The sequence below is a fragment of the Paroedura picta genome, chromosome 2 (assembly GCF_049243985.1).
Source record: "Paroedura picta isolate Pp20150507F chromosome 2, Ppicta_v3.0, whole genome shotgun sequence".
NCBI lineage: Eukaryota > Metazoa > Chordata > Lepidosauria > Squamata > Gekkonidae > Paroedura > Paroedura picta.
This window is the reverse complement of record NC_135370.1, coordinates 37,447,181-37,459,677: the sequence shown is the minus strand read 5'-3', so window position 1 is coordinate 37,459,677 and position 12,497 is coordinate 37,447,181. Positions and strand designations below refer to the sequence as shown.

At 42.9% G+C, this 12,497-nt stretch overlaps 1 protein-coding gene across 1 annotated transcript in view; it reads right to left on the bottom strand.

The window, feature by feature from the left end:
* LRP2 (LDL receptor related protein 2) overlaps positions 1 to 12,497 on the bottom strand; it is a 216,187-nt gene that overhangs the window by 159,111 nt on the left and 44,579 nt on the right. The window contains exon 4 of the mRNA XM_077319790.1: positions 7,864 to 7,980. Coding sequence (XP_077175905.1) covers positions 7,864 to 7,980 — 117 coding nt within the window. The remainder of the gene's footprint in view (positions 1 to 7,863; positions 7,981 to 12,497) is intronic.

The following is a 12,497-nucleotide window of genomic DNA, read 5'->3' as shown; positions in this document are numbered from 1 at the left end:
AAACTAATATTTTAATCCAAGCCTGATGGAAAGTACCAGATGCCGGGGCCTGAACCTGAACTTTTGCATCTCTCTGATTTTTATTCTGCCCCTCCCTCTGAGCATATGACAGCATGCACAGTCCCTCCCACTTCCATTTTATCTTCAAAGTCACAGTGTGAGATAGTTTGGGCTGAGAAAGAATGACTGGCCCAAGGGTACCCACTGAGATTTACGATGTGGGCCTCCCAGATCCCAGTCCACTACACTAACTAGCTGTCATGCAAAGCCACATCCTCTGAAACCAAACTACAGCTCCTTCTCAAAGGAGAGATGTGAAACCTTGGGCAAGATCCCAGGCCTCAAGAGCCTATGGCTTATAATAGATTAGAGTTTCTTTGGGGAAAATCTTCAGCTTTCTCCCAAATAACCATATAGTGAGATTTGCCTTCAATGGTTGTTTCTGAATAGGTTTTTTATAGATAAATTATCCTCTGAAAGTCATATTTATGATGGCTTTGGGGTAGAGCTTCCTATTTTCATTAAACTAAAACAGTTCCGCAGGGCCTGCAAAAGGGAGCTCTTCCAACCAGGCATTTGAGGTCAACCAAAACTATACAACACCTACTGACCCCCAAAACCCCTTCCCTTGAACCCATGTGACAGATCTGACCAGCCATGGGCCTGTTAGATTGTTCACTGTTAGAATGTTATTCTCTGTTTACTGTTATTACTATTGTTACCTTTATTTATTATATTCCTTCAGTTTAATGTATTGTTCTGTTACGTTCTATGGGAACTGACCTGAGCCTTAGGAGAGGGCAGTATACAAATGTAATAAAATAAACAAATAAATAAGTATTGAAATGGAGGCATGGCAGGTACCTTAGATTTAACCTGGAATAGGGGAGCGTGATGATGGGCTGGTGAACTTGACCAAATTGCCCTTACCTATTACTTCAATAAATATGTGCAGACAGATCTTTTCATGGCCTGCAATATTCTTATGTGAAAAGTACTCTGGATTACAGAAGAATGGGGAGGGGGCTACATAACCAACAGCAGTGCTTCAGTTTTTATTCATTTTATCCATACCCTTAAGTTAGTATTTGATAAGGAAGGGCATATAACCTCCAATGCAGTAACACTCTTTTGAAATGAATTCAGTTTGCCATGATCAAAGCAATGATCACACCTCAGATTCAGAGGTAGAAACTGGATTTCCTTTATTTTTGTTATCCTCTTTGGCATTTGTACTATAGAGTTTTGTAGCTCTGTGTAGCGCCTCTTTTGAACTTCCAGAATCACAGAGTTGGAAGGAATCCTGTAGTGTCATCTAGTCCAACCCCCTGAAGAATGCAGGAAACTCACAACTACCTGCCCAATTCCATGCCCAGCTGATGCAACATTAATATTTTTAAAGCTCCAAACTCACAGTCATCATTCTATTAACCAAGAAAGTTGTTCACTGGACCTTTAATTGCTGTTGCTGAAAGATATGAAGCATTTCTTCAGCCCAAGGATGGGTATCCATCACAGCCCCAGGATTCACTGACACGTGGGATTCACTATACATGGAGCAGTAAGTGAAGACCAAGCCAGGGTCTCCCACAAATCTCTTCAAAACACATTCCACTTTAGGACAAGGACCAGCCCACCTAACTCATTTGCCCAAAAGTGAACCTGTATGCTTTCCTTTTTACACTTCACTGAAAAATACTTGTATGTGTAAAACATACAAATACTTGTATGTGTAAAACTTTGGTACCAAGCCCTGGGTGCAATTCACTTACAGCATAGTTCTAGAACACCACATAATCGTGACTTGTGACTGCTTGTTTGGATTAATTTCATCTGTTTCAGCTAGAAGATGCATGCTTAAAGGTCTGCAGCCTGCCACCAGCATGATAGACCCTTGCCCTTCATGGCTTATAACGTCTAACATTAAGAGGATGACAAGATAGATTCGGGAAAGAATTAATGTCTCTTTAAGAAAGAGGTCAGCACTACCACTTTAAGAAGGTGGTAATTTAGCCCGTTCAAAAGAATTCCCACCCCATAGAACCCTGAGCACTGTTCCAGCCACTGGCTAATCACAAATCTTCCCTTTTAGGTTAAGGAACGTGATCAATAGTCACTCAATTCCAGACATTCTTGGACGACACTAATTATCTAGACCTATTTCAAACTGGCTTCTGGCCCAGGTCTGGTTCTAAAATTACATTGGATGGATTGCTGGATTACCTACTCTGAAAGTACAGCTCCTAAGGACAATTACACCTTTCTAAGCCTGTTGACGCCAATGCACTTAGAAGTGTGTTGAGGCTGGTAGAAATGCACTGTGAAAAAAGAACAGGACAGTACAACCCTATTCATTCCTCTGGACCTCTCCCTCATTCTTGACACCATCAAACCATAGATCCAGAGGTAGAAACTGAGAGAGCTAGTCATTAGTGTTTCTATTCTTATATGGAAGACTGGTTTGAGAAGACACTTTTCCTATGCTCTTCGGCATTTGTGCTGTAGAGTTCTGTAGTTATGTATATTACCTCACTCCTTTTAACATGTACATAAAGTCACTGAGTAAAGTTATTTGGGGGGTGAAATGTCATCAGAATACTACTTCTATTTCTCTTTTTTAACTGATTCAGGTGAAGTAGTGGTCGCACTGAGCATCTTTGCCTGGATAGATGAGTGTTAATAAACTGAAACTAACATTTTTAAAAATTCCATTGTAATTTGTTCATCTATTCTGCTTAGGGCTATACATTCTCCAATTACCAAGTCCATAATTAGGGGACTAGCCATTATCCTGTATATGCTGTAGGGTATCTGGTGGTATCTATGGTACTGGATCTGTAACAGTTGAGCTTCCATCCTAGCCATGGGGTGGAGACTGAGCTGGTTGCTCTGATAGATGATCTCTAGCGCCAAGTGGATCAAGGCAGGTCGGCCATTCTCGTGTTGTTAGATCTTTCGGCTGCATTTTATGTGGTCGATAACAAGCTCTTGGTCAAACACCTTGCTGATACAGGGATAGGATGAACACCTCTTAAGTGGCTGGCCTCCTTCCTTAAGAACAGGTCGCAGAGGGTTGCAGTGGGAGATGAGTTGTCTGATCCCTTTGAATTGCCATGCGGCGTACCACAAGGGGCGGTACACTCTCCCACTTTAACATCTGCATGCACTCTCTTGCCAGAGTTACGGACTGGGTTGTCATCAGTATGTGGATGACACCCAGCTCTATCTGCTGATGAAAAGATGGAGGTCCTCTGGCTGGGTAGGAAAGAGCAAGATCAGGAAGCGCACCTTCCCTGCCTGGATGGGGTGCAATTGTCATCTGTACCACAAGCCGGGAATTTGGGAGTGATTTTTGATGCCTCCCTTATGGAGGCTCAAATCACTAAAGTAGTTCAGATGGCATTTTTCCATCTGTGCCAAGCCCAGCTACTAGCACCCTACTTGTCCTTGGAGCACCTGGCCACCCATGATCCATGCAACAGTTATTTCTAGGGTGGACTTCTGTAACTCGTTCTACGCGGGCCTACCCCTGTTCCTGACCCAGAAATTGCAATTGGAACAGAATGCAGCAGCACGGTCTTCCTGGAGGGATCATGTTCAGCTGCTACTTAAACAACTGCATTAATCTGCTTCTGTATCAGGTTCAAGGTATAGGTTTTGACCTTTCAGGCTTTACGTGGCTTGGGCACTACCTACCTACGGGACCACCTGCCTCTTTATGCCCCCCGCAGAGCACTCCGCTCTATGGGTATGAATTTGCTAAAGGTCCCATGGCCTCGGGAGGCGCACCTGGCCTCGACCAGGGCCAGGGCCATTTTGGTTCTGGCCCCTACCTGGTGGAATGAGCTCCCAGATGAGCTGCGGGCCCTGTTGGGACTCTTTGAGTTCTGCAGGGCCTGCAAAACAGAACTCTTTCACCAAGCATTTAGTTACGGCTAGGTGGGAGCCCTGGAGTATTCGATCAGGTCCTGCCCCCCTTCCCTGGCTCCTACTGCAGTGCTAGACTGTGCTAGGAGCCTGATTCTACCTTCCCAGCTGGTTATAGTCATCTATACTGAGGCCAATGCCTGGAGTATGGGCATCTTTTTAGGACCTTTAGTATACCACCATTTTGTATTTGTAGATTTTGGAGTTGTTTCAATGGGATATTTTAAACTGATAGTGTTGTATTTTTCTTGTTTTGTGAACCGCCATGAGCCAGTTTCTGGGGGTGGCGGTATAAATATTAAATAAACAAACGAACGAACGGTTCACACCAGGTTAGATTGGTATGTCAGGTAAAGTGTATTTTTGGATAAAGCATAGGCTCTTCTGAAATACAGTCTTTCTGGTATAAAAATGTAAAGACAAAGTGTCAGTTGTTATGTGACAATTGGTACAAAATGTTTTATAGATAGTAAACACCTAAAGTAATTTGTGGAATGTCTAGTCAATCTGATTATATGTACTGGAGATGTCACAACACTGTTGGATCTTTTTTCCTTATGTGGTGGTCTTGTAAGTTTATTTTTTAAAGTTTTGGATAAAAGTGCAAGATAAATTGCAGACCGTTTAAAATGTTAAGTTCCCTTTAACATGTTGTTAAGTGTATTTCCCACAGGTTTGCTGAAACAAGCCAGAGAATGTTTTCTTCCATGCTACCACTGCTGCAAGTCTTCAAACTGCATCAAGGTGGAAGCAATAAGAACTGCCTAATATGGATTTATGGATTGGGAAAAATCAAAGAACTTGCAGTTATGGCAACATAAACCAATCTAATTAACAGAAGATCACCAGAAGAATTTCAAGACTGTTGGTACTGTTATATGAGCCCTTTGTAATCTTTATAACCTTTTTCTGTAATTCTTTTGTTATAAATGAAATACAGTCTTCCTGAGGCAGGGCATTCAAGTGCATCATAAATAAAATCATTGAGTCTTCAGGTAAGCTTTGCTCTTTTCCTCACCCTCTTTCTATCCACATGCTGATAGACCTCCATGTGTAGCTATGTAATTCTGGCATCACTTTACCATGACCTATTTAAATGCTTATATGCTTCGTTTCAGGTTGATTCAGCTCCATTTCAGACGTCTGCTCTCTTGCACCGTTTTGCCGGATTTCCAATGCTGTTCATGGTTTCTGACTTACCCTACATCATCTGTCTTGAACTCCAGGAATAAAGGTGGACTATATCACTCAATCAACCTCGGTAGCTACTAATGTTGAGACAATTCTATCCATTGTCGCTGACAGAATGACTCTAACATACCAGATGTTAAGTACTTTGCCAAGATAAAAAGAGGATTTGTTTTTTTAAATATATTAGCATGTTGATGAGCCTCACAAGTCTTTCTCTCTCTGCACTTTTATCCTAGACTTGGGCACAGATCCTATGGCACTGATTTTTGTGGGTGTTCAAGTGCTAAAAGCAGAGGAAGCTAGCTTTGAAGGACAGCCCTCAACCGAGGATGGAGAGAAGAGGCAGCAGAGCCAGGTCATCGGATCCAAGCCTTGATATTCTATCTATTTCCTGAGAAACCACCAGTCTTCTTCCAAGCAACCTGTTTCAGCAAAACTCCCATTCACTATCAACACAACGATTTGTTTGGAGTGTCAGGAGTACTTTAAAGTACAATTAATGTCCTTTGAAAAAAATGTGGTCACTGTTAATTGCTGTTTAATCAGCCTTTTCTAGCAGGGCCAAACATTCACCTAGCGCTTGAAGGAGGCCTGATGACAAGAGATACCACACAATGGTTTTACTTGTAAAGTTCAATGTTTCTACTCTCTGGACCCTACACGGCTGTCATGTCAGTATTCTCAGTAAAGCCCAAACCTCCCACATCTGTTTCTGTACCAACAACAATAAAAACAATCCCAGCAATCAAACCCACAATCAAACACTAAATATATTTGATTTCCCATGATTATTTCTAGCTTGTTGTTGTTATGTGCGAAGTCGTGTCTGACCCATCGCGACCCCATGGACAATGATCCTCCAGGCCTTCCTGTCCTCTACCATTCCCCGGAGTCCATTTAAGTTTGCACCTACTGCTTCAGTGACTCCATCCAGCCACCTCATTCTCTGTCGTCCCCTTCTTCTTTTGCCCTCGATCGCTCCCAGCATTAGGCTCTTCTCCAGGGAGTCCTTCCTTCTCATGAGGTGGCCAAAGTATTTGAGTTTCATCTTCAGGATCTGGCCTTCTAAAGAGCAGTCAGGGTTGATCTCCTCTAGGACTGACCGGTTTGTTCGCCTTGCAGTCCAAGGGACTCGCAAGAGTCTTCTCCAGCACCAGAGTTCAAAAGCCTCAATTCTTTGACGCTCGGCCTTCCTTATGGTCCAACTTTCGCAGCCATACATTGCAACTGGGAATACCGTAGCCTTGACTAAACGCACTTTTGTTGGCAGGGTGATGTCTCTGCTTTTTAGGATGCTGTCTAGATTTGCCATAGCTTTCCTCCCCAGGAGCAAGCGTCTTTTAATTTCTTTGCTGCTGTCCTCATCTGCAGTGATCTTGGAGCCCAGGAAAATAAAATCTGTCACTATCTCCATTTCTTCCCCATCTATTTGCCAGGAATTGAGAGGGCCAGATGCCATGATCTTTGTTTTCTTGATGTTGAGTTTCAAGCCAACTTTTGCACTCTCCTCCTTCACCCGCATCAGCAGGCTCTTTAGTTCCTCTTCACTTTCTGCCATTAGAGTGGTATCATCTGCATATCTGAGGTTGTTGATATTTGTCCCTGCAATCTTGATCCCAATTTGTGACTCCTCTAATCCCGCATTTCTCATGATGTGCTCTGCATACAAGTTAAATAGGCAAGGCGACAGTATACAGCCTTGCCGAACTCCTTTCTCAATTTTGAACCAGTCAGTGATTCCATGTTCAGTTCTCACTGTTGCTTCTTGACCTGCATATAAATTTCTCAAGAGACAAGATGCTCTGGTATTCCCATCTCTTTAAGAACTTGCCACAATTTGTTGTGCTCCACACAATCAAAGGCTTTAGCATAGTCAATGAAGCAGAAGTAGACCTTCTTCTGGTACTCCCTAGCTTTCTCCATGATCCAGCGTATGTTGGCAATTTGATCTCTAGTTCCTCTGCCTCTTCGAAATCCTGCCTGTACTTCTGGAAGTTCTCGGTCCACATATTGCTGGAGTGTATTGTGTATTGAATATTGAGTGTAGCACTTTTACTGCATCGTCCTTTAAGATTTTGAATAGTTCAACTGGAATGCTGTCACCACCACTAGCTTTATTGTTGCTCAGACTTCCTAAGGCCCATTTGACTTCACATTCCAGGATGTCTGGCTCCAGGTCAGTAACTACCCCACTGTGGTCATCAGGGATGTTAAACTTGCTCTTGTATAGTTGTTCTGTATAATTTTGCCACCTTTGTTTAATCTCTTCTGCTTCTGTGAGGTCCCTACCATTTTGGTCCCTTTCTAAGCTGAAGAACATGAATTCTCTGGAATTTCCTGTCCACAATTCTATGTTCATAACTTCCAATACTGAGGCAGTTAACCATTTACATACCCAAGCTCCTTCATCCAAAATATAGTGTGTCTGTTACTCCACATAGCTTAAACTGCAATCATAATTTTATCTAACATTTGAAAAACAGAGGGGGGAAAGACAGGGATTCTCACAAATCTTACCCCACTACATAAACAGAAGTGCATTTAATAAAATCTCAAAACAATGCGACTGTTATGAGAGCATCGGTCCTAATCCAAGAAAGAATCTGCAATGAAATTTTGACAACAAGAAGCATATTGTTGCCATTTCTGTCCGTCAGCAAACCTCTTAATCTTACAAATTGATTAAAATGCCAATGGGAGAAGGGATGAAACCAAATCTAGTGCGAGAGATTGAAAACAACTCACGGCAGCCTCTCTCATCTGTCCCATCTATGCAGTCTTTCACGCGATCACACCTGTATGCGCTCGGGATACACTGTCCACTGGAACATGTAAACTGCCGAACGGAACATGTTCGCCCAGCTGCAAAAACAATAACAAAAAGTGATAAGAATTACATCATTTTTACATGGAGAGGGAAAGGGTTTCTTCTCTTCCTAACCTGTCTGTTCTCTACCTTTTATTGCATAAAACATACTGTAATATTCTACACAGTCTGATAATCAGCTACTATTTCGTGACCCCACTGTGCAAAATATGTATAAAGAAGCCTAAGTGATTCCCTTTGAACGATACAAAGTTTGAGCATTAGTTTCCATGTTTGCATCTTTCGTGTGAATGCTCCAAAGAATACGTGATCACCATGGTTATTGCTATCCCCCATCCGAGATGAAGCCTTTCTATTCAGGGAGGCCAGTTACCACCACAATGAAGGAAATCTGGCATGGTTCAGCCTTAACTGTCCTTAAAATGCAATCCTAAAGAGGTAGAATCCTACCAGATCTATACAATGGAGCTTACTCCCAGTAAAATGTTCTTACAATTTCACTGGCCTCTACTTGGTGGAATGAGCTCCCGGAGGAGATCAGGGCCCTGCCTTGACTTATCGCAGTTCTGCAGGGCCTGCAAAATGGAGCTCTTCCACCAGGCATTCGGCTAAGGTCAACCGAACCACCATCTTCTGCTGGGCTCCCCATGGACAGAACCCAACTCGACCAAATTATGGGATCGCAGTCAACAGGTTAACATTATCATCATTTGGTGTTGAAATTGTTGTATGGAAATGTTGTTGGAACAATTGTGAGATCACTGCTGCCATTGTTGTATTTACTTGACGGTGCTGTGTTATGCTGTACATACTCCCATGTTCTCTGTAAAATTCCCTGAGCCACAAGAGAAGGCAGTATATAAATATAATAAATTTAAAAATTGAATAAATAAATAGTGTTCCCCGGAACAGAGAGTGCAAATGTCATCTTAGCCTGATATCTTCTTCTGCCTTTTCTAGCTTTGTTTATTTGTAGCTTTCAGCCATTATTTATGCTCTAAATTCTTTCAATATGCAGACTTTTTATTACAGCCATACAGAACATCATCTCTGATCTGAGGGCATCTTTTAAGTACAGACTTTATGTAAGTCCAAAAATAAGTACATCTAAGTTACAGGAGGTACCATTTAAGTAACATCTCCCATAAAGCATTATACCCAGAACCACCTACAAATATACACATTATAATTTATCCTTCCTCCACCTCAATCAACATGCAGACAGGGTCTCCACCCCTTAAGAGCAAACTATATTGTGTGTCAGATTCTGGACATTTTGCCTCACAAATGCCTCTGGACTGCTTTGGTCAGCAGGACAATAAAAATTCAACCGTCAATAAAGCCGATAATGAGATAGACAAGCCAACACTAGATTTCTCTATATCAAAGAAACAGGAGCATTAAAAGAAAGGTTTTTTGCCATTTCTACCTTTGTAAACTTCTCTGTTCTCCACAGATTTCTGCATGGCTTTCGCAGCCATGTCAACGCATGAGAATATTAATGCTGGAGTATTTTTTATGTCTGCCAAAAGGCAGAGCATTCACTCCAGAAGAAAAAGCAGAGTTGGCTATGATACCCCACTTTTCTCTATCCTAAGGCATCTCAAAACAGCTTACAATCTCCTTTCCTTCCTCTCCCACAACAGGCACCTTGTGAGGTAGGTGGGGCCGAGAGAGTTCTGAGAGAACTGCGACAGGCCCAAGGTCGCCCAGCAGGCTTCATGTGGAGAAACGGGGAGTTAAACCCAGTTCTCCAAATTAGAGTCTGTCACTCTTAACCACTAGACCACACTGGCTTGAATGAGGACTGCACTGTAAACAATAAGCACATATTCATACCAAGGACTGCAAATGACAGCTGGACTTTGGTGCAGTCCCTTGAGTTAATGTGCACAAATGTAGACCTGAGACACATTCTTCAGCATGATTCGGTTCAGGCTTGTCTTGGAAATGTCACTGGATTTTGCCCTATCCTGATTCTTTAGTAGATATGTAACTACTGGCTGTAGCACTCAGTGAGGAGGACAAAGAACAGGATGACTTTGTTCCTTTCTTCAGGAGAGAAGGGGGGGGGGGACTTAAAAGTCTTCACCCCGATCAACAGTTCAAGGCTTGATCTGCATTGCAACCAGAAAAGCTGATTTCTCAGAAGATGGGTAACTGACCAGAACTTGGCTTAACAAGTTCTATTAATACTATGAAGTTGAGAAATAGTTAAGCTTTGTCTACACATAAAACCATCAGCCAAGTAGACAATTTGTCACCTGAACAAACCCTAAAGTTCAGGGTAACAGCTACAGCTGGGCAGATTGCTTTCAACTCCAGGAAGTTTATGCTGTGTTTGGATTCCATTTTGGCCCATGCATAATGCACTCCCCACCACACTCATGTCCATTGTCATCTATATGTCTACAAACCAGTGAAGTGATTTTGCCCTGGTGAGTTGGTTCTTGATCATCCACCAAATTAGGTCCTTCTTCAAGGGGCCATGTTCAGTCTGACATGCTGTTTACGAGCAATATGTCTTTCGTATGGTAATATCAGCAACTATAAGTGTATAAGAGCCTCTTGTGGCGCAGAGTGGTAAGGTAGCCGTCTGAAAGCTTTGCCCATAAGGCTGGGAGTTCAATCCCAGCAGCCGGCTCAAGGTTGACTCAGCCTTCCATCCTTCCGAGGTCGGTAAAATGAGCACCCAGCTTGCTGGGGGGTAAACGGTAACGACTGGGTAAGGCACTGGCAAACCACCCCGTATTGAGTCTGCCATGAAAACGCTAGAGGGCGTCACCCCAAGGGTCAGACATGACTCGGTGCTTGCACAGGGGATACCTTTACCTTTATAAGTGTATGCCTATTTTTCTACTTGCAGTAAAGGACAACCAAAATATTTCCACCTTCAAATACTGAACACAGTTTACAAAGGATAACAAAATGTAATAGGGCTTTTGGCCCAGGCCCCAACCTGGTGGAATGAGCTCCTGGAGAACATCAGGGACCTGACAGTATTAACATAGTTCCACAGGGCCTGCAAGATGGAGCTCTTTCACCAGGCATACAGTTGATGCCAGTACGCCCAGAAAATCAGAACACCATATGGGCCTTCCTGACCAGTTGGGATCTCCTCCCACATCTCCCCTTATGGAAAACCAACAACCTAAGAATCTGCAGGGATTAATGTTAGCTTTTTAGCAATTTTAATGTATCTAGATGTTTTTACTGATTTATTTATAATATATATATTTTATGCCATACCAGGATGGTGGGTAGCTTATGAATGAATGAATGAATGAATGAATGAATGAATGAATGAATGAATGAATGAATGAATGAATGAATGAATGAATGAATGAATGAATGAATTTCATATTACAGACACATAAATATTCCAAGTTTCAACAAACATTTGAGCAACTACTGACTACACAATAAACCTCATTTATCTAATAACTTAATATATATTTCAATCAATCATTATTTCTTATATCACAGATCTGCCAAAATTAACATACACAAAACTAATCTGTATTTTATATGAATATGTTTGGCACAAAATTCATAAACATTGAACTAGGGAAAATTCAGTGAGTCCATTCAGACATCACACCAACCCATGGTTGAGACATCTTAATTGTTACGTGTTATGCCTCAATTGACAAACTGACCCATAAACTAGAAATACTGCTGCTGCCTTCAGCACACGGCAGCCATTGCTGGACTGGGGGCGTGGCAGCAATAAGAGCACGGTGGTACCCGGGCACTGAGCATGTGGTCCCCATGCTCTGGCACATGCAAGCTGCACGCTGCATGGGTGGGGCTGGAAAGGAGCGGCAGGATTTAAAGCAAGCGGGGTCTACCACGCGGTCTCCCTGCTGCCTGCCACCTTGTCCGCTTGCCGCTTCTCACCCTCCCACCCGGCTAGGAGGCTCTATTATAGTGCTTCAGCCATGTTCCATATTTAGTTGTCACAGCTGGCCGTTTTGTATGGGGTGGATCCTATTGGACACAACCTGTGCCTGTGTGCCAGGTTGTTCCAGGTTTGGGGAGGTCCCTTAAGAAGCGGCACATGTGATAAGGCAGCAATTTCCCGGCTGGGGAGTCACCAACTGCAAATGGCGGGTTAACCGAAAGAGTTGTAATAGAATTTGATGCCTGTAGGGCTTTTCTTGGTTTACCTTCCCAGGGACCAACAGGCCTGATGGTTAGAAGGAGCTTGACCAGGCGGTCACTCATCCCTGTAGGCGGGCCTGCTGATGGTTCTCCTCCCCGTGGGGCTGTGGTCTGCTGGCTGCACCAGGGGAGGGGTGGTTTGCGGGATCCACCTCCTTCTATGTTTGGCAGTGTGCCTACACTCATCAAAATGCTAATAAAGCTAATAAATCCCTATTCATGCCATAAAAATCTGTTTTCTGTGTTTGAATGTTCTTGGAGCGCCGAATCTGCACCCAGATAGCAATCAGAACTATGCTTGCATTCTGTTGTCATGAACAAATAAATTCTTGTGATAAGGATTACTCAGGGAGTCATTAGGCTTCTATACTCCCTCCTTTGTTTTTTC